Raw genomic sequence first — 21758 nt, forward strand, 5'->3', positions numbered from 1 at the left:
GAGTTTCCCTTTGCTTGGAGTGAGATGGGAGCCATGGGAGAGCTTAGGGCAGGTGAGTGATGTGATATGATACACATTTGAGAAAGATCACTCCGGGTACCTGTGACAAATAGATTGTGGAGAGCCAGGGTGGAAGCAGGTAGGCCAGTCAGGAGGCTGCTGCCATCATCCAAGTGAGAGGTGATGTTGGCTTGGCCCAGTGTGGCCGTTGAAGAAATGAGGCAGCATGATTGATTTTAGGAATTGAAAAAATCTTTTCATTATGGAAAATTTCAACTCTACGCAGATGTAGCGGTAACACATAGGGAACCCACATGTGTACAGTGAACACCTGGCCCATCTTCATCTATACACTCCCCCACGTCCCCTCCACCCTTGACGGAGTTATTTTAAAACAAATCTCAGATTTCATATCATTTCACAGAGTATGTTTTCAAGTTATAAATGTCCAGTCTTGACTGATGGATTAGCTTAAGGGGCTGAGGGAAAAAGAGGAGTCACGGATGAATGATGGGTGGATTTACTGAGGTAGACAGTTTTGGGGAGGGTACGTTTGGGAGATAGGGGAGAATCAGGGAGATTGTTCTAGGCATACGAAGTCTTAGGTAGGAATCATTACAATGTGGGACCATCAGAAATACATTTGGACATATTAAGTCTTTTTTTTTTCTTTTTTTTGCTGCACCGTGTGGCTTGTGGGATCCTAGTTCCCTAACCAGGGATCGAACCCAGGCCCTCAGCAGTGAAAGCGTGGAGTCCTAACCACTGGACCACCAGAGAAGTCCCTGGACATATTAAGACTTATAAAGCTACACTTGTTGACTGACAGAACCTTCAGAAATTTGGAATTTGCGTTGGCCATATAACAGCTTAGAATGGCACTGTCCAATAGTTATACAATGCAGGCCACAAATGTGAGCCACATATATAACTTAAGATTTTCTTGTAACCACATTAGAAAAAGTAAAGAGAAGCAAGTGAAAATTAATTTTAGTATTTCATTTTATTTAACCCATTATACCCCAAATGTTGTTACTTCAACATGTAGTCAATATTAAAATTATCGAGATAATTTTACCTTCTTCTTTATACTAAATCTTCAAAATATGGTGTCTACTTTACACTTGAACACATCTCAAGTCAGACCAGCCACATTTCAAGTGCTCAACTGCCACACATGTCTAGTGGTTACCATATGGGACAGCACAGACTTAGGTTAGAATCATTGGCTAGTGGAAGCTTCAGAAGTATAGCTTTAGAAAATTAGAAAAATTGGATCTTGAAATTCTAGGTTAGAATCACCAAAGTGGGACATTTTAGCCCTTTGGGAAAGTTGGAATCATTGAATCAGTGAAGAAGATTGGCCCTTCAGAACTTGATCATGGGAGGGGGGTGTCCCGAGGTGGTGTGGAATCCCAGCCTCAGGGATTTGGGCTCATCAGGAGCTGCGTATGTGAAGGGGTGGGAGAGGTTGAGGGAGGCGGCCCATGGCTCAGATTCCTACCCACCGCCCACTGTAGGGATGTGTCATCGGTGGAGGTGCTCATGAACTACCACCAGGCCCTGAAGACTGAGCTGGAGGCACGGGTGCCCGAGCTGACAGCCTGCCAGGAGCTGGGGCGCTCTCTGCTGCTCAACAAGAGTGCCGTGGCTGATGAGGTGGGAGGGGAGCAGGGGTCTCCCTCTGCCATCTGTGCCCATCGGGGTGGGAGCCACCCTTGACGCCTCTCCCTCCCCGCCCACCACTCCCAGATCCAGGCACAGCTGGACAAGCTGGGAACCAGGAAGGAGGAGGTGTCGGACAAGTGGGACCGCCATTGGGAATGGCTGCAGCAGAGTGAGTGGGGCCCCAGACACACGTGACTCAAGGGCACAGGGATATGCCCCAGCGTGTCAGGAAAAGCCCAGAGGGTGACAGTCATGCTTTGCACACCCCATGGGTCCTCAGCAGCAAACATGAAGGCCTGAGAGGGTGGACAAGGGGGCTGCCCTATCATTGACTCCCTGATGGCAGACACCTAGGGGAGAAGCTGGTGCCCTCAGAAATAGCCCCCGCCTCTCTCCTTCCTGCAGAGCCCAGAGCGGTCAGGGCTGGGAAACCAAAGGGGGTGTGGAAGGCCAGAAAAAATAGCCACTGCCCCCGTGAAGGGCCCACAGGTGCCCCCAGCACCCTTACCCCAAATGTCTTTCAGTGCTGGAAGTGCACCAGTTTGCCCAGGAGGCGGTGGTGGCTGATGCCTGGCTGACGGCCCAGGAGCCGCTCCTGCAGAGCCGGGAGCTGGGGAGCAGCGTGGACGAGGTGGAGCAGCTTATCCGGCGACACGAGGCCTTCCGCAAAGCGGCTGCGGCCTGGGAAGAAAGGTTCAGCTCTCTACGGCGCCTGACCACGGTCAGCACCCCATTTCCTGCCCCAGCGCCCCTCCCACGGCTCCACACCCATCTCTCTGTATGAGACAAACACACGGGCTCAGCGCTGTGTTGAGTGAGAGCCGAGACACACCCTCATTGGGCTCCCAGTTCTGGGGGGTACAGGGGTGGGGGGAGGGGGTTGAAGGGGGGAGGGGACAGACCTGTCACCTGTCACCAGCGACAGTCCAGGGCTAGGATGGGGGAAGCACGGGGGGACATGAGAGCCCAGAAACACTTGGCTTGGCCTGGGGGAGTCTGATCTGAGACTTGAAGAAGGAGGAGAAGGGACCATTGTAATTAAAAGTCTTAAGGTCTGGAAGGAAGGAGGCAATGGAGGGGGGCAGAAAGGCACCTAGAGAAAGTGATGATTTAGCCAATTCTTAAAAGAACACTAGGTGTTTGCAGGAGAAGATAGGTATTAAGCTCCTGGCAGAGACAGGCCTGGACAACCTTGCTTTTTCACTAATAACTAATAAACTAGGTGGTGAGGCAGACGACCCAGAGCCACCTTCCCAGGCCCCGCCCCCACCCCGCCTTTCCACCTGAGCCTGGCCCCTCTGTCCCCAGATCGAGAAACTCAAGGCAGAACAGAGCAAGCAGCCACCCACCCCGCTACTGGGGCGCAAGTTCTTTGGAGACCCTGCGGAACTGGCGGCCAAGGCTGCGCCCCTGCTGCGACCAGGGGGCTATGAGAGGGGCTTGGAGCCTCTGGCCCGCCGGGCCTCGGACACGCTCTCGGCCGAGGTGCGGACCCGGGTGGGGTACGTGCGCCAGGAGCTCAAGCCGGAGCGCCTCCAGCCGCGCATCGATCGGCTGCCGGAGGTCCCGGGGAGGGTGGAGCCCACGGCCCTGCCGGCTGCACCAGAGGACGCCGCGGAGACCCCTGGGGCCCCCGCGGCAGTGGAGCAGGTCCGGCCGCGGCCAGAGCGCCAGGAGTCCGCTGATCGCGCGGAGGAGCTGCCCAGGAGGCGGCGGCAGGAGCGGCAGGAATCGGCCGAGCAATCTGAGGAGGCTGCGCGGAGGCGGCGGCCAGAGCGGCCGGAGTCAACGGAACATGAGGTGGCACACAGCCTTACCCTGGGCCGCTACGAGCAGATGGAGAGGCGGCGCGAGCGGCGGGAGCGGCGGTTGGAGCGGCAGGAGTCCAGCGAACAGGAGATGCCCACCAGAGGAGACCTGGCCAAGGGGTGAGGCCCCATGTGCCCAGGGAGTGGAGGAAGGGGGACACGGAGAGCTCCTGGAGCCGCACAGGCCCAGCGGAGAGGGCTTCCGGGCTCAGAACTGCCTAGGGAGGGAGATACACATTTGTGGCACCCATTCTGCAGAGATGTAAACTGAGGCTGGAAGAGGTTGGGAGTCGTTCCCACTATCCCACAGTGGCAATGGCTTCCTCTAGGTGCAGGTTCTCTGCTACTGAGTTTCTGACCCCTGCATCAAATCCCCTGGATGACCCTGGGCAGGGATTTTATCCTCTCTGCATCTCAGTTTCTCCACTGGGCTAATGGTGGAACCATCACCTCCCTGATTGGAGTTAAGACCCTTTATCACAGTCTCTCTCAACCTTATAAACTGGGTGCTGTAATCATATCCATTTTATGGATGGAGCAACTGAGGCTCACAGAGGGCAAGTCACTCGGCTTGGGTGAAGCATGACTGGAACTCAGGCCTTTCAGAATCCTGAGTGTGTTGTGCACATCACTTCAACCAGCTGTGTCCCCAGAAAGAGGCCTTTGGTCAAATACGTTTCAGTGACAATGACTTCCTGACCCCTTTTAATTTTGTATTTCGTGAACATTGGCTGAGTGCCCACTCTGTGTGTGGTATGTGCTGGGGAGAGCAATGACCCAACCAGCTCCAGCCCTGCTTTCATGGGGCTCACAGTCCAGTGGGGGAAACAGACTTGTCACCAGAGAGTGTGACCCAGAATGATCAGGGCTGGGATGGGGGAAGTCCAGGGAGCTTGAAAGATTAGGGGGTGCGTGGAAAAAGGCAACAGTATGTTCAAAGGCTTGAAGGCACCAGTTTGCATTTTGGTCTTTGTGTTGCTTAAAACTCAAGAGGGGAGAGAGGTTCCATCTTCCATTTGGCAGACATGTGCTGAGCACCTGTGGTGTGTAAGGCAGACATCTGAGACAGGCAGCTGCAGAAGTGGACAGGGACCTGGCATCTCAGGCTAAGAGGTTGAGGCTCCTCTGGCCAGCCAGGCTGGTCTCTGGGAGAAGGCATCCCAGTTCCATTGGGTCTTTCTGTGCCCACCCCCCCACCCCCAGGAAGGCCACCCTGGCTGACATTGTGGAGCAGCTGCAGGAGAAAGAGGCAGGCCCAGGGCTCCCTGTTGGGGTAAGTTGAGCCTCGGTGTGGGTGGGGGTGTGGGGGCCCCTCTCCTCAGAACCGGAGTCAGAATCCCAGAAACACCAGTGCCTAGCCCTGCCCCCCTATCTGAACCCTGCAGAGGCTCTCAGGGGATGGAGAGGGCCCCCAGATGCCTCCCACAGTCTGAAATTTTCTCCCTTAGAAAGATGAGGCCACCGACATAAGAGACTCATACCGCCCTCCACACACACACACACACACACACACACACACACACACACACACACACACACACACACAAGTAGACTCCAGACTCTTCCCACATCTGTCCTGGACTTTTTCTCTAGCCCAGTGGGGGTCTCAGATTTCCTTACCGACAACCGTACACACACAGGAGGCCCCAGATTCCTCCTACAAAGATGCTGGGACATCTACCTGCCTGCACCCCCTACCTCCATAGGTCTAACTCCCTTCCCCCTTAGATAGAGAGGGATTCCAAACGTAGGGGTCCTGACAGACCCACTCCCAAGACCGGGGGAGCCCTTAAGAGTTGGGCCTCCAACCCTGAGATCCTCCCATACTCGCCTTCAAGACAGATTGCCCTGCAGACAGATGGGACCCCCAGACCTGTGAGTTCCCCCAGACAGATGGCTCCCACACCCCACTATGGACAGCACCCCTCTTCCCCCTCCCTTCACACAGCCGTCGCTGCCTCAGCCTCGCGAGCTTCCCCCCGGCCGCCTGCCCAACGGGCTTGAGCCGCCCGAGCGGACACCTCGGCCGGACCGGCCGCGGGCGCGGGACCGGCCCAAGCCGCGACGGCGGCCGCGGCCCCGAGAGGGTGGTGAGGGCGGGGGAAGCCGGCGCTCGCGGTCCGCCCCGGCCCAGGGCAGCTCCGCCCCCGCGCCTCCGCCACCGCCCACTCATACAGTGCAGCACGAGGGCTTCCTGCTGCGCAAGCGCGAGCTCGACGCTAACCGCAAGTCGTCCAACCGGTGAGCGTGTGGGCGGGGCTTTGGAAGGCGGGTCCCAAGCTCAGGGCCAAATGAATGAATAAGTGGGTCTGAAAAGGGGGGTGGGGCTAAATTTCAGGGCGCCCAACCCGTGGCGGGGTAGGCGAAGCCTGAAAAGGGGGCCTTAACTTCAAAGAATCAATCAATGAACCGGAGGAGCGGGGCTTAAGGTTAGTGCGTCCAATGGGTGAGTGGGTGGAGCTTAGATGGGGGCGGGACCTGAAGAAAAAGTTATTACTACTCAATCTCATAGCAACCAACTCAAGAGTTAACTAGAGCTAATAGCAAACGATGTGGGGTCTCGTCTAGAGGGTTCTCAAGGCTCGTGAGGTGGAGCCTTGAGAGGTCCTTCAACCAGTGAGTGGGGTGGGTTCATTTATTTCAATTTAAAATTGAGGAGGGGCCTGATAAGGGGCGGATCCCAAACTGAGGGCTGAGGGGTGGGGGGCACCTCATATAGGTTTCCAGATGGGGGCCTAACAGTGATGTGTCTACTCTTGGAGTCCAGCTCCCGATTGTCCAACCCTTTTTTGTCCAACTGAGAGGCAGAATGTGGGGAGAGGTGGAGCCCATACGGGAGGCGTTGAACAAGCAGAAGGAGTTGGCAGAACAGATTGAGGTTTTGCCTGTGGAGGTAGTCTTTCCTCCTTGTGCTGAGACCAAGGTGGGAGTAAACAGGGGCACCTGGATGTATTTTGATCGTGGAAGACTTCCTCCTCGGTTGGTGCTTCCTCTGAATGGGGAGACAAGAATTCCTCACTCCAGACAGTAGACCAATAGACCAATAGATCTCCCTTCAGGGGATTCGGGGTTCGGGGTGGGGGTGGTGGAGGAGTGGCGAGGAACATGCCCAAGCAGAGGCCTGTGGAGGAGACAGCTTAAGTGTTGCCTTCAGGAAATTTAGTGTGGGCGGGGATAAGGAAGGCCAACCTCAGCAGTGGCCAGCCTGGACAAAGGCTTGGTACCCAGAGACTTAGACCCTCCTCTCAGCTCAGCAACTGCCATAGGAAGAGCACTCCAGGTGTATGGCCCAACTAGGGCAAAGGTCCAGAGGGAGGAAGGCTCAAGCATATTCAGCCCATGAAGGGTATTAATGAAGAGTACTCAGGCAGAGTGCTGCGACTCTGCCTTGAGCCCCATGTCGTCACCCCAGGTCGTGGGTGAGCCTGTACTGCGTGCTCAGCAAGGGGGAGCTGGGCTTCTACAAGGACGCCAAGGGCCCAGCATCGGGGGGCACACATGGCGGGGAGCCACTGCTCAGCCTGCACAAGGCCACCAGCGAGGTGGCTAGTGACTACAAGAAAAAGAAGCACGTCTTCAAGCTCCAGTGAGCCCCCTCAATGGGCAAGAGGGAGGGTCCAAGACCCACCTTCCCCCTCCCGGCAATACCCTGCTTCCCTGGAGGACAGTTGGTGGATGGGTGGGCTGGGCCTCTGCCTCAGAGCCCCCAGATCCTGTGTCCTCTCCCACAGAACCCAGGATGGCAGTGAGTTTTTGCTCCAGGCTAAAGATGAGGTGAGATCTGTTCCTTTCTCTCCCCTATTTGACCTCAGGAACCACCTGGCTGGCTGACTCCTGGCCCAGAGTGATGGGGCTGTGAAGAGGAGAAGCACAAGCCAGAGTTACCAGGGCTGAAATGGGAAAGCCCATGGGCAATGAGAAACCAGAAGAAGTTCCTAATCTAGCTGGGGGGAGGTGGAAGATCAGGGGCTGGCCTGGAGGCCCCAGGACAACGTCCAACCTCCTTGCCTTGGCCTCTGAGATGAAACTAGAAAGTTGGGAGGGAGTTAGCTTAAAAAAAAAAAAAAAAAGGTGAACTACAAGTGCAAAGAACCAGAAGTACAGAATCGCAAAGGGTTAACTGTGCTGGAGGAGAGTTCAAGGAGGAAAGTTCTCAGAAAGGTTCCCAGAGGCTGGATCTCTAAGGACACCGTGGATCATTCAGAGGCTGGAGTTTATTCTAAGGGCACTAGGGAGCCATGGCAGAGTTTTGAGCAAGGGAGGGTTACAGCGATGGATAAGAAAGATCCTTTTGGCTACCATGTGCAGGGTAGATTGGAGAGGGCGAGAGTGGAGGTGTGGAGCACAGGAGGTGGCCAGGGCAGGAACCCAAGTGGGAGAGCACAAGATTGGATTAGGGCAGGCCTGTGGGGAGGGGAGGAGGAGGTGGGTGAGAGACAAGAATGTGAGTGGACCTTGGGCCTGGGGCTAAGGGGAGAGGTCAGGGGAGGAGGAGCAGGCATGGAGGTGGTTTGAAGAGATGCTGAAAATAGTAACACTTGTTACCTCATTCATCATCACAAGAGGCTATGAAGTAGGCCTTTCTTCCCTCCATGCCTCTTACTTATCTTTAAAATGGAGATAAAAATAGTTTTCCATCATAGGATTATTGTGAGAATTAAATAAGTTGATACAGATAGAGCACTTACAGGGCCCATAAAATTACAGTGCTTTGTGTCTGCTGATATTATTGCTTCTTGTTGTTTATAGTGGGAGTTAGATATAATCCAAATGCATAGGATTAAGTGAATTAATCCACAAAAGTGCTTAGAACAGAGCTAGGCACAAAATAAGTGCTATGTAACTATTTACATCATCATCATCATTACTGTTATTATTATCCATTTAATAGATGAGGAAACTTAGGTTCAGAGTGGGCAGTCTGATTCTAGATTCATCAGTCTCCTGTCTTCCAAATATAGACTGTGTCCTGTTTCTCTCACCAGGAGGAGATGAACGGCTGGCTGGAGGCTGTGGCTGCCTCGGTGGGGGAACACGCCGAGATCGCCCGCTGGGGCCAGACACAACCCACCACGTCGTCCACAGACGAGGGCAATCCCAAGCGGGAGGCGGGGGAGCGCAGGGCCAGCGGGCGCCGGAAGTGACTTCCCACCCGCAGGGCCTGACTCACCTCCCCGCCCCTCCTCCCCGCACTGTGGGCACAAAGACACTTTCTCTTCCGCAGGGGTGGGAGGCCCTAGTCCCACCAACACTGCGGACGCGCCCTGACCGGCACCGGAAAGGAGGGGACTTCTGCACCCCAAGAAGTGGTGGGGGGATTGCTGCCCCTATAGCCATATCTCGGCCCCTTCCCGCTCGCCACCTCCACCCCAGGTGCTGGGGCTCCATTATTTTTATGCAATAACTGAGCTTGTGGGGGGGGCGGGTAAGGGGCCAGTTGAGCCAAGCTCCCTGCCCGGATGCCCAGATCCAGCCCCAAGAAGCTGGGGTGGTAGGGGCGATAATTCCCGCCCTAGGGATGGGCATGGGGGCGCTGGTGAGGTCCCCTGGACCATCCAGGGTGCTAGGGGGTGGGGAGGGGACGCCCCCCTCCCCGCCTTTACCTCACTTCCAATGCTGCCTTGATCTCTGTCTGGGAAGGGGGAGTGAAGGGGCCGTAGCCCCCGCACTCCGCCGTCTCAGAACCGTGCGGTTAATTCCTGACTTAGTTTATTTTTGCAAAACGTCGACCTCCTCCTCTCCCCCTGCCCCGCATCCGCGAAGGCTTTTAATGGGAGGGGCGTCAAAGCACAAAACTGTCTTCCTCTCTCCTCCCCCCTCCAGCTGTAAATGCCACTTCGGGAGGGGAGGGGCGAGGGGAAGCCCTCCCCCTGCATGCTTCTGGCTGGAGCACTTTCCTGGGGAGTGGGGGAACCGGGTTGTGGGCAGCCCCCATGGCTACCTGGAGAAGCCGCTGGGACCCAGGGGTGTGGGGGCGTGTGGCAGGCGCGCACTCTGTGTACCTATAATAAATCCTTTGGCTTTGACGGTCTGTGCTGGTTTGTTCGCGTTTCATGGGCTGCGCCCAGGAGGACTGGGTGGGGCGAGGGGAAGAAACTGTCTTGCGGAGAACATTTAGATGTCCCTCTTGGTGTGGACTAATTTCGAGATCTAAACACGTGTCCCCGACGAATCACCTAGATGCCATTCCTAAATCGGGAACCCCAGAGGGATGGAGGAACGTTTTGCTATCCCTGGTAACAACTTCCCCAAAGGAGCCGTTCGGTCCGCCCCGTCCAGGACAGGAAAGGCGGGACCCTTTAAGGAGGCGGAGAAATTAACTGCGATGGGTGAGCGCTTTACCCAATCGCCGGTGGCTCCGGGAGTCTCCTGCCCAATGAGCACCCGGTGGGGGCGGGGCGGGATGCACACCCGGAAGCGGGTGCAGGCCGACCGGCTAGCCCGGGGGCCATGGCAGCCGCAGCCCCTGCAGCAGACGGGGTCCCAGGTCGGGGACCTCCCGGGGAGGTGATTCATCTGAACGTGGGAGGCAAGAGGTGAGTGTAGGAGTTTCCTGAGGCGCTACTCTCGGGAGCGGGGAACGGGGTGGGAGTACCCGCCTCTCCAGGGGGAATTCCTGTCCATTAGGGATTGCTCCGCCCCCTGCTGGAGGCGGGGAGCCTGGATGGGTGCTGGGGGAAGGAAGGGAACTCACCGGGTTGAGATTGGGGGCCTCATTCCTCATCTTCCCTCCATCATCTCGCGTCCGCTTACGGTCCCCGCACAGATTCAGTACCTCTCGCCAGACTCTCACCTGGATCCCAGACTCCTTCTTCTCCAGGTGATTGGAAGAGCGAGTTTGGGGTGGGGGGGCGGGAGGAGAGGGTATGGGGAGACCTAATCTCCCCCTCACACACACACCCCGGCCCGTGACACCTGCTCTGCGTCCCCTCCCTGCAGTCTTCTGAGCGGACGCATCTCAACACTGAAAGATGAGACCGGAGCCGTGAGTAGAGCAAGAGCTGATATGGGGCGGCCGGTAGGAGGAGGGACAGCATCCGCGCTCAGCCCCGCTCTTTGCCCTATCTTTCCTCTGCTTCCCTTCCCCGCAGATCTTCATCGACAGGGACCCCACCGTCTTCGCCCCTATCCTCAACTTCCTGCGCACCAAAGAGTTGGACCCCAGGTTGGCATGGAAGATAAAGGGGAGTCCCCCACCGTCTTCACCCCCCCCCCGGGAAGTCTCTTCTTCCCCTCAGAATGTTCACTTAAGCTTCTTGATCATACTTAAATTATGTGTCCTTAAAATTCTCCCCCACAAACACACACACACACACACACACACACACACACACACACACACACACACACACATTTTCACCGCCCAGATCATTGCTCCTTTAGAATCTTGATCCCATCAAAATTTTCTACCTCCTGAGATTCTCTGTGCAGTTTTGAAAACTTCGTCCTCAGAATTCTCTGTCCACCCCCACTCCCCAGACCCTGACCCCTAGTCAATTCTACTACCCAGGGGTGTCCACGGTTCCAGCCTCCTCCACGAAGCCCAGTTCTATGGGCTCACTCCTCTGGGTAAGTGGGGCCCCCTTTAGCATCCTCATCCCATAGAAAACCAGCCCTCTAGTGATGCTCCCCCTTTCCCCTCTCTCCTGAAAGAAGGTTGGGTTAGAGCTGAGAGCCCTGGGTTTGGTCGTGGGTCTCAGGAGGGTGGTGATATTCTGTGGAGAAAGAGATGGGGGAGAGGGAAAGGGATCTGCTTCAGTGTTCTCCAAGTCCCAGCCTTTGAGTCCTTCCGTCTTAGTTCGTCGTCTGCAGCTTCGGGAAGAGTTGGATCGATCTTCTTGCGGAAACGTCCTCTTCAATGGTTTCCTGCCTCCACCAGGTGGGAACTACTAAGGAATGGAGGGGGGACTAAAAACTACATTTCCCATAAGGCTGCAGCTCTTGGGTGCCTAAGCTGTGGGCCCTGAGACACTATGGGAGTTGTAGTTCCATATCAGATGCTTGGACTGATGCTTGGAAAGGAAGTAAGAAACAGCATTTCCAATGAGGCAATGGGCCAAGCTAGTCTCCCTGAGGCTCAGAAGCTTACCCTAGAGCCTAATGGGAGTTGTAGTCCAGGTTTGATTTCCTTGTAGGGAGGCTTAGGGAGAACTGGTGTCCTTTGCATGGAGGGGAGAAATATTAGAGGAGAGTTATTGACTATAATCTCCATGGAGCAGCCAGCCCACTGGCCATGGAGAATATGCACCAGTGGTTATTGGGAACTGTAATCTACTAGGCTTTGCTGATAGGTAGAAGGAACAGAGTGGGGAAATTCAGTTTACGGCTTTATTTCCCTAACCTCAGTCAAGACCTACAACCTTCATGAAGTTTGTCAAATATGAAGACGTATTGTTCTCTTAACTTAGTTTGACCCTGTTTTTTTTAATTGTTTTAAATAGAAGCTTTTTGTCACTATCTTCATGCCATAAATAAGTAGACGTGAAATAAACCCCAAACATAACAGTGTAATTAAACTCTGGGTAGATGCTGTTGTCTGCCACTGAGACAGGCTTCCATTTCTTAAAAGGAAAGATTGCCAAATATTGAAGAGGTATCGATATCGTGGCAGCCCCAAACTGATTCTTTCTTTGTGATGGGCTCAAAGGAACTGAAAAGGGAGCAGCTCGCTTTGTGATTCAGTCTCATTTAACGCCATGTCCCTGCACCACCGAAAATCTTTTCTCTAGGAGACGATGCTACCCACGTGGCAAAATCAGTATCTGGCACAATTTAAGTGCTTGCTATGTGACAATTATTACAATTATGACAATGATTGTCACTCTGCCCCTTCTCCCTGCCACAGTGTCCCCAGTGAAGCGGCGGAACAGGCACAGCCTGGTGGGGCCCCAGCAAGCAGGGGGACGCCCAGCCCCTGTTCGACGGAGCAACACGATGCCCCCCAACCTGGGCAATGCTGGGCTGCTGGGCCGAATGCTAGATGAGAAAGCCCCTCCCTCCCCATCAGGTACATTTCTGTCTCTTGGGAGATTGGGGCAGCCAGTGGGCCCCTGTGACCCTGCCCTGATCCCTGCCTTTCCCCCCAAGGGCTACCAGAGGAGCCGGGAATGGTGCGCCTGGTGTGTGGACACAACAACTGGATTGCTGTGGCCTATACCCAGTTTCTTGTCTGCTATAGGTGCTCAGGGAAGGCGGTGGGAGGACACCTTAAGCCCTGTTGATGGGGAGGGCTCAGGGTGAGGGTTCATGATGTCCCTCAATCTTCCAGGCTAAAGGAAGCCTCTGGCTGGCAGCTGGTGTTCTCCAGTCCCCGCCTGGACTGGCCCATTGAGCGACTGGCACTCACAGCCCGGGTGCTCAGTGGGGCCCTGGGTGAGCATGACAAGATGGTGGCAGCAGCCATGGGCAGCGAGATTCTGCTGTGGGCTCTGCAGGCAGAAGGCGGTGGCTCTGAGATAGGTATGGCACCAGGCTTTTCCCAGAACCCTTTTGCCCTTTAGAATTCTACTTCAACTTGTGGCCTGTTAAAACAGCCCACGTGCCACAATTCTCTTTGCGTTATTAGGATGCTCCAGCCCTTTAGAATTCCGTATCCTGTTAGCATTCCTTGGTCTGGTAGAAAAATCCACCCACATACAATTCTCTCTTCCGTCAGAATTCGCTGCCCTGTTAGATCTCTTTGCTTGGGGAGAATTCTCCATGCCAGTAAAACCCCAGACCTGTTAGAATCTGTTCCCATTAGAAATCTGACTCCTTCGACTAATCTGTTCCCTAACAAATCTTAATACTCGTGAGAATCCTCTGCCGCCCATAGAGTTTTTTGCCTTTGTTGAAAATCTTAGCTGTGTTAGAATTCCACACCCTGTTAGAGTCCCACACCGCAGCAGGAATCTGGCCCGTTGTAATCCTCTGTAATTCCTGCTGGAATCCTCTAGCCTGTAAAGATTCTATGACCAAGTTGAATCCTCTGGCCCTTGGAGTCCTTCCTGCCACCCCTCTTCTCCCCCGTGAAAGGGGGTCCTGGCTCAGCCTTCCTCACCCTGTGCAGGAGTCTTCCATCTGGGCGTGCCTGTGGAGGCCTTGTTCTTCGTCGGGAACCAGCTCATCGCCACAAGCCACACAGGGCGCATTGGGGTGTGGAATGCCGTCACCAAGCACTGGCAGGTCAGGGCACTGGCCAACCTGGCTGCCTCTTTCTCAGGTGCCCAGACCAGTCAGACCCAGGGCGGGGTTCCTTTCTGCCCCACCCGACCTGGAGAGAACCAGGGGACCCAGCAGTGGGCCAGATCCAGGGGTGGGGTAGGATGGGGTATGATAAAGGCCAAAGGAGGATCCAGGAGACCTTCGTGGCTGACGTGAAGGAGGGTGGGTTTGGAAAGGAAGAGAGGATTCTCCAGACACTTGAGTGGGAAGCCGGGTGGGGGGAGATGGTAGAGGAGGCGGAAACCCAGAGACAGACGTGCAAACGTCCGTCATTCTCTCTGCACTCGCCCCAAGCTCTGTCCAACCTGTAAAACAGAAAATACACCCACAGCGTTGTTTTCTAAAGTGTGAGCGTTTGGCTGAGAGAGACAGACAAACAGAAAGGAGAGAGAAAGAAACAGAGGTGCAGAGAAACAGACAAATAGAAACAGGAGGTCAGAGGTGCCAGAGAGACAGAAAGAGGGTGGATGGAGAGAAACCAGGATGACTGTAGTAGATGAAGGGACACAGAGAGAAAGATGGAGATGAATAAAGAAATGTCAGAAATACAGAGTCAAGGAGAGGCCACGAGACAGAAGCGCCAACCAAGAGCCATTCAGAGACGCCGATGATGCAGGCCTGGAGCAGGCCAGGCTGGGGAGGAGTGGGCCTAGAAGCTGGAGGGAGGGTGCTGGAGCAGGGAGGCATGGGCATGCCAGGGGGGGCACTGCAGAGGCAAAGGCAGGAAGGGATGGCACCATGGCCACAGCCCACCCCGCCCCACCCCCAGGTCCAGGAGGTGCAGCCCATCACCAGTTACGATGCCGCAGGCTCCTTCCTCCTCCTGGGCTGCAACAACGGCTCCATCTACTACGTGGGTGAGCAGCAGCCGGCACCCCAGCTGCCTGGGAACCTCCCCTGAGAGGTGGGAGAGGAGGGGAAAGGCTGGGGTACCTTGAACAAACCCACTCCATCCTCCCTGTCCACCCCAGATGTGCAGAAATTCCCCCTGCGCATGAAGGACAATGACCTCCTTGTCAGCGAGCTCTACCGGGACCCGGCAGAGGATGGAGTCACAGCCCTGAGCGTCTACCTCACCCCAAAGACCAGTAAGCTATAGCTCAGCTCCCCGCCCTGCCATCAGCAGCCAGCCCCGGCCGCAGCCTGGAGCTGTCTCCCCATCACTTGTGTAGCATGACCCAGTGAGATTTATGGAGAAGGAGACAGATTCAGCTCATACAGTCATTCAACAAACAGTTACTGAGCACCACTTACATATAGGCACTGTTCTAGGTGCTCAGCCACGGCGGGCCTCTTCACCAGGGGCAAAATTGACCTCTAGTAGTTGATCTTGGTGTTTCTTTCCCATATCTGTGATTAGGGCGTGATGCTTGCACGCTCCTAAAACAAAGAGGATGCATGTCTTGGGAATTCCCTGGTGGTCCAGTGGTTAGGACTCCGAGTTCTCACTGCCGAGGGCCCAGGTTCGATTCCTAGTCAGAAACTAAAATCCCATAAGCTGTGTAGCATGGCCAACCCCCCCCCCCCAAAAAAAAAAACAACAAACAAAAACCCAAAACAAACAAAATCAAAAAAACATAAACGATCAAACAAAAAGAGGATGCATGTGTTACAGTGGATGAAGCTGAGTTCTCTCACTTGAGACAGTCTTTGTGTTTTGTTTTCTTGATTGCAAATGCAGAGAAATAGTTTTTTTTGTTTGTTTTTACTGAGATATAATTCCCATACCGTAAAATTCACAACTGAGTAATTTTAGTAGATTCACAAAGTTGTGCCACCATCACCACTAATTCCAGAACGTTTTTATCACCCCAAAAAGAAACCCCATGCTTGTTAGCAGTCACACCCCAGTCCTCCCTCCTGACAGCCCCTGGACACCTCTAATCCACTTTCTGTCTCTATGGATTTGCCTGTTCTAGACATTTAATGTAAATGGAATCATGCAGTATGTGGCTTTTTGTGTCTGACTTTGTTCACTTTGGGTAACGATTACTTTTTTTTTAATGGTTAGTGCTTTTTTGGAGCTTAAGATCTCTTACCCTACCCCCAGGTTGTGAAGATTTTTCCCTATGTTTTCTTCTAGAAGCTTTGCACTTTTAGCTTTTACACGTAGGTTTCTGTTCCATTTCAAATTAACTTTTAGGTATGGTGTGAGGTAGGGGTCACAGTGAATTTTTTTTCTAGCAGGCGTAAACTAATAATAAACTTAACTTCACAGCATGTCATCACATAAGTCCCCTTTCTTTTTTAAAACTGTATTTATTTATTTATTTGGCCACACCGTGTGGCTTGTGGGATCTTAGTTCCCTGACCAGGCATCGAGCCCAGGCCCTTGGCAGTGAGCAGTGAGAGCGCGGAGCCCCAACCACTGGACTGCCAGGGAATTCCTAAGGCCCCTTTCTTATTTCATTGATTTACTCCTTTCCTCCCCATCCCCCTCCTCACCACGTGCCACTATTCTCTCATGTTTAGCATTTATATTTTCATTTGTATGTGTCCTTACAAAATGGATATTATGGGCATGTTTTTTTTTTTTTTTTTTGCGGTACATGGGCCTCTCACTGTTGTGGCCTCTCCCGTTGTGGAGCACAGGCTCCGGATGCGCAGGCTCAGCAGCCACGGCTCACGGGCCCAGCCGCTCCGTGGCATGCGGGATCCTCCCGGACCAGGGCACGAACCCGTGTCCCCTGCATCGGCAGGCAAACTTTCAACCACTGTGCCACCAGGGAAGCCCATGGGCATGTTTTTGAATTTGCATAAATGGTATGGGGTATATAACTCAGTTTATATATCTTACTTTTGTCCATCCTGCCCTAGGTTAAATATCCATCCATGTTACTATTCATAACCTGAATCCATTGCTTCTAACTCCTGCATAAAATATTAAAACCACATTTTACCCACATTCCTTAAGATGGTCCATTAAGTTTGTGACGTTACAACAAACCTTTCCCCTGTGGAAATTTGGCAAGGGTGGGGAGTCCCTCAGGCACGCTGGGTCGAGTTTCATTTTCTTGTCTTGCTGTCTGTCTGGTTTTGTTTGTTTGTCTGACCCCACCCCACCATGTGGCTTGCAGGATCTTAGTTCCCTGAAGAGACTGAACCCTGGCCTGTTTGTTTATATGTCCCTTTCTATGTTTCTCTGTCTTTCTCTCGAATTCCATCTCTCTCTCTCTGTCAGTCTTTGTCTCTGTATCCCTCCCTGTGATTTGTTTCTTGGTTCCCTGTTTCTCTATTTTTCGATCTCTCTTCCCCCTCTTCTCAGCTCTGTCTCTGTCTTTTTTAATTTATTTTTTATATAGCACGTTCTTATTAGTTATCTATTTTATACATATTAGTGTACATATGTCAATCTGTCGCTCTCTCTGTCTTAATTTCTGTCTCTGGTTTCTCTGCCCTGTCCCTCTGTCTCCCATTCCTCTGTTTCCCACGTCTCGCCACCTTGTTCTCTCCACCTCTCCCTCTCCCTTTACTTTCTGACTCTGCATCTGTTCTTTGTTGCCTCTTCTCTCTACCTTGGTTTCTGTCACTCTGTGACCCTGTCCCTCTCTTCTTCCTCGGCCCCTACCAGGTGACAGTGGGAACTGGATCGAGATCGCCTATGGCACCAGCTCAGGGGGTGTGCGTGTCATTGTGCAGCATCCTGAGACCGTGGGCTCGGGGCCTCAGCTCTTTCAGACCTTCACCGTGCACCGCAGCCCCGTCACCAAGATCATGCTGTCAGAGAAGCACCTCATCTCAGGTGAGCCTTACCTGGCTGCCCCGCATGCCCATCTCCCTGCAGGAGGGATGGCTTAGCTGTGAGCACGAAGCCAGGTGGATGAGGGTTTCCACTGGGGAGAGACATTGTGTGGGGAGTGGCCTCTGGAGAACTCCGTGAAGGGGACCAGTCTGGGGGAGAGTGGATTTGCCAGGGAGAGGAGAAAATTAATCAATTTAGTGATTGCCAGGCACGGGGGATACAGTGATAAGACAGGCCAAGTCCCTACCCTCGTGGAGCTGATGCTCTAGTGGGGGCAGCAGACAATAAATCAATAAAAATATAAATCACTATCTGGCAATGGGGATGGGGGCCATGAATAAAAACAAAGCTATGTGAGAGGCCAAGAGAGTGCCAGGATCACTGGAGAGTGCATGGTTCGGGAAGTTCTTCCTGAGGAAGGAGCTCTGAACAGAAATGAGCAGTGCAGGTCAGTGGGGACAAGCATTCCAGGCAGAGGGAACAGGCATTGCAAAGGCTCTGAGGTGGGAGGATGTTTGGTGTGTCTAAGGAAGAGCAGGGGCCCACTGGGCCCAGAGTGGAGTGGGTGAGGAAGAGGGTGGGGGGTGATGGGGTAGGTCCATGGGACCTTGTAACCCATGGAGAAGGCTTTGTCCTTAACCCTGAATGAGATGGCGCTGCGGGAGGTCTCACAGCAGAGGAGGGCTGTGACCTGACACAGGTGTCCACAGGGTCCCTCTGACTGCATGTGGGGACAGGATGGGAGCAGGAAGGCCAAGGAGGAGGCTGCTTCAATGGTCCAGGCAGGAGATGAGATGGACAGGACCAGGGTAGGGGTGGGGTGGGAGCAGTGGACAGGGAAAAGTGAGATCAGGCCCTGGAATGACTTGGAGGCAGAGCCAACGGGATTGTTAACTATTTGGAGTTCTGGCGAAGAGAGAATTCTCTGAAAGGGAAGAATTCAGAGGGGCCTGAATCCTGACACCTTTGAAAGGAGGTCATCCCGGGGCTCAGGAAGGTCGGGCAGTGGTGATGCCCGGCCGCGCCTGACCTGCCACTGCCCCCTGGCTCCTCAGTCTGTGCCGACAACAACCACGTGCGGACGTGGTCTGTGACTCGCTTCCGTGGCATGATTTCCACCCAGCCTGGCTCCACCCCGCTCGCTTCATTCAAGATCCTGGCGCTGGAATCGGCTGATGGGCATGGCGGCTGCAGTGCTGGCAATGACATTGGTGCCTCCTAGCCCCGGGTCCCCCACCGCACGGACCCTGCCTGACCTCCCTTGGCCTCCACTGATCCCTTTCCTGACCCCTGTAGACCTCTCTTGACCCACCGAGCTGATGGGGTTGACCTCCACCCATCACCACCTGACCCCTATTGACCGCCGCTTACTCCCAGCTATCCCAGTTGAATTCTGTTACCCCCATTGATTCCTGCTGACCCAGGATCCGCCCCCTGCCCCTGATGTGCCTGAACTGCACTGACTGTTGCTGACACCCAACCCTGTCTGACCTCACCCAACTCTAGCCACCTGGGGATGGGGACCTGGTCCTGGGGGGGAGGTTCATCAGTGGGGAAGGAGGCAGAGTCTTGGGACCTGGAGGTCACAGGGACCCCAGCTGGCCCTGACTACCCCCCTCTACCTGGCCCAGGCCCCTACGGCGAGCGGGATGACCAGCAAGTGTTCATTCAGAAGGTGGTACCAAATGCCAGCCAGCTCTTCGTGCGTCTTTCCTCCACTGGTCAGCGGTGAGGACTGTCGCGTCAAACGGTGGGGGGGGGTGTCAGAGGAGAAGGCAAGATGCCAGGGAGGTCAGAAGGGCATCCCAGCCAAGGGGCACCGCAGGAGCAGAGGCTGGGAAGGAGCACAAGCCTGGTCCTAGATTTGGAGTTTGGGGTATCAAAGGTGTGACATGTGTGGATGGGAGTGAAGCTGGAACAATCCCAGGTGCCCCTGCTGGACCGCAAGCAGAGATGCCCAGTGTAGTCAGGGCCGGGCTGGGGGCTGGGGGTGTGTGCACAGGCTGGGGGGCCAGGGCCAGGATGGGGGAGGGACGGGAAGCTGTGGGAGCCCAGAGGCCTGCTTGCTCCAGCCTGGGAAGGGGGCCTGTAGAATAGAAGTCTCTGAGCAGAGACCTTGAGGATAAATAGGAATGAGCAGAAGAAAGGAAGGCGGGGAAAGTCTGTGCCTGGCTGAAGGGGCAGCATGTGCAAAGGCTGGAACAGCCAGAGAGGATAACCAGGGACATGCACGTGGTCTCTGGGGGCTGGAGCACCAAGAGGTGAGAAATGGGGCTGCAGAGGGGCGGAGCCTTGCCAATCATATGGAAGAGCTGAGACTGTCCTGAGTGTCCTGGGGAGCCATAGCCACTCTGAGGGGGCTGGACTGAAGGTTGGAGAGGAGACCAAGAGCCCAGGGAGGAGGCTGGGACAGATGCCTGGCCGGAGAGGGCAGGGCTTGGTCAGGGCCAGATGGGGAGGGGAGGAGGGGGCCGGCCATGGGGAATGCTGGGAAGTGAGGGAGGCACCCAGGATGAGTCTTGGGCTCTCCCTGAGACAGGAACAGGGAGGGCAACATGTCTGGGGGAGAATCCCATTTGGGCCCCATGGTGGGTGTGTGGGGCTGGGGACATCCAGGAGGCTCCTGGTCCCCAGAGGGCTGGAACCCAAGACAGTAGATTTGGGAGGGGTGGAGAGGCTTGGGTGATCATCCGAGAAGCAGGAACTGAAACCACAAGGGCGGTGGGGACTGAGGCCTGGGAGGGGTATAAAGATGAGAAGAGGGACCAGGCCAGGCCCTGGTGTGGCCAAGGTGACCCCTGCCCCTCCCCTCTCAGGGTGTGCTCCGTGCGCTCCGTGGACGGCTCGCCCACCACCGCCTTCACGGTGCTCGAGTGTGAGGGCTCCCGGAGGCTGGGCTCCCGGCCCCGGCGCTACCTGCTCACTGGCCAGGCCAACGGCAGCTTGGCCATGTGGGACCTGACCACCGCCATGGACGGCCTCGGCCAGGCGCCTGGTACTTCCCGCTCCAGTCCCGTCCCAAGCCCCACAGACCCACCCTGCACCCTCTCCACAACCTCCTTCACCATGAGCTCCCTCCCCAAGCCCTTGCCCTCTGGCCCCTTTCCCTGCCCCCCAACCCCTCCCCGCCCTTGCTTTTTAACCTCTCTTTCTTAGCTTCTGACCCCTGTCCATCGACCTCTGCATCTTTCCTCCTATCCCGACCTCAGTCCTTGCACATGACCTTTGTCTCTTGACCTGTGCCCTTGTCTTGCCCCTGACCCTGCTTCCTTGCTCCCCCCCAGCAGGGGGCCTGACAGAGGAAGAGCTGCTGGAACAGCTGGAGCAGTGCGAACTAGCCCCGCTGGCTTCCTTGAGGGGCGCTCCCCCCAGCCCCTCGCCCCGGACCTCTCTCACCAGGTAGGCGTGACTCCACTTCCCCTTCTGAGCAATGGGGCGGAGGGCAGAACACGGTGGCCTGGGGGCAGGAGGGACCCAGCTCCACCCTGATGACCTGCACTGACCCTCATCACCCGCTCAGTCTCCACTCAGCCTTCAGCAGCACCTCCCTGTCTGGCCGCCGTGGGAGCCCGAGCCCCCCACAGGCTGAGGCCCGGCGCCGCTGGGGAGGCAGCTTCGTGGAACGCTGCCAGGAACTGGTGCGGAGTGGTCCGGAGCCCCAGCGGCCACCGATACCAGCCCCCCGGCCCTCCGCGGGTCTCGGGGCTCCCCTTGCACCCCCCAAGATGAAGCTCACTGAAACTTCCTTCTGAACATGGCTGCCATGGTGCCTTGAGATACCCAGGCCCTGGGGAACTCAGGTGCCTGCCCCGCTTCCTGTCACAGCCCTGGGTTCAGGGCCAGGGCCTCCTTGGAGTGGTTAGTGTTACTAGGCCCCCATCATCTCCCTTTTCTGGAGCCAAAGTCACCCTTCCCTAATAAAGTTCTCACTGCCAACACCTTGGTCACATTCTGAGAGGGTTTGGGCACCCCTAGGGAAAGGGTAGGAGAGCCGTGGTGCCCAACCAGGTCCCTGGCTGTAGATTCAGGAACATCTGTCTCTCCTGGTTTAAGTAAAGAAGGGGAATTGGTTTACACTCTGGCTTCAGGCATGGCTGGATCCAGGGCTCAAACACTCATCCAGAATATCTTTCCATCTTTTGGCTTTGCTCTCCTCTGGGATCATTCTCAGTCAGGTTTTCCCCCCTCTGTGCCGAGATACCTCCAGGTAGCTCCTTAGCAACGTTTTTCTCTCTGGCAGCAGCAAAATCACAGGACTGATTCTCATTGACTTAAACTGAATCAGATGGCCATTCCTGAACCAATCACTGTGTCCTTCCAGGGATCACGTGCCCTCA

The 21758-nt window shown here is 55.1% G+C and overlaps 2 protein-coding genes across 2 annotated transcripts in view; both read left to right on the plus strand.

Moving 5' to 3' along the window:
- The window catches only part of SPTBN4 (spectrin beta, non-erythrocytic 4), a gene marked incomplete at its 3' end in the record, with an annotated part of 69222 nt that extends 60602 nt beyond the window's left edge, over window positions 1–8620 (plus strand). The window contains exons 27-35 of the mRNA XM_079723839.1: window positions 1521–1659; window positions 1753–1837; window positions 2193–2389; window positions 2977–3596; window positions 4680–4749; window positions 5425–5717; window positions 6889–7062; window positions 7208–7250; window positions 8462–8620. Coding sequence (XP_079579965.1) covers window positions 1521–1659; window positions 1753–1837; window positions 2193–2389; window positions 2977–3596; window positions 4680–4749; window positions 5425–5717; window positions 6889–7062; window positions 7208–7250; window positions 8462–8620 — 1780 coding nt within the window. The remainder of the gene's footprint in view (window positions 1–1520; window positions 1660–1752; window positions 1838–2192; window positions 2390–2976; window positions 3597–4679; window positions 4750–5424; window positions 5718–6888; window positions 7063–7207; window positions 7251–8461) is intronic.
- A 1306-nt stretch (window positions 8621–9926) lies between these two features.
- Window positions 9927–21350, plus strand: SHKBP1 (SH3KBP1 binding protein 1; the record flags this gene model as incomplete). Its single annotated transcript, XM_079722928.1, has 18 exons — window positions 9927–10012; window positions 10243–10296; window positions 10416–10461; window positions 10568–10641; window positions 10987–11045; window positions 11275–11355; window positions 12322–12483; window positions 12564–12654; window positions 12745–12935; window positions 13525–13640; window positions 14449–14536; window positions 14651–14767; window positions 17251–17421; window positions 18477–18632; window positions 19053–19149; window positions 20238–20416; window positions 20706–20820; window positions 20942–21350. 18 exons carry the CDS (start codon window positions 9927–9929, stop codon window positions 21171–21173), a joined length of 2115 nt encoding a protein of 704 aa, XP_079579054.1. The 3' UTR covers window positions 21174–21350.
- Between the last annotated feature and the right edge of the window lie 408 nt (window positions 21351–21758).

This window comes from Hyperoodon ampullatus, assembly GCF_949752795.1.
Source record: "Hyperoodon ampullatus genome assembly, chromosome: 18".
Classification (NCBI taxonomy): Eukaryota; Metazoa; Chordata; class Mammalia; order Artiodactyla; family Ziphiidae; genus Hyperoodon; species Hyperoodon ampullatus.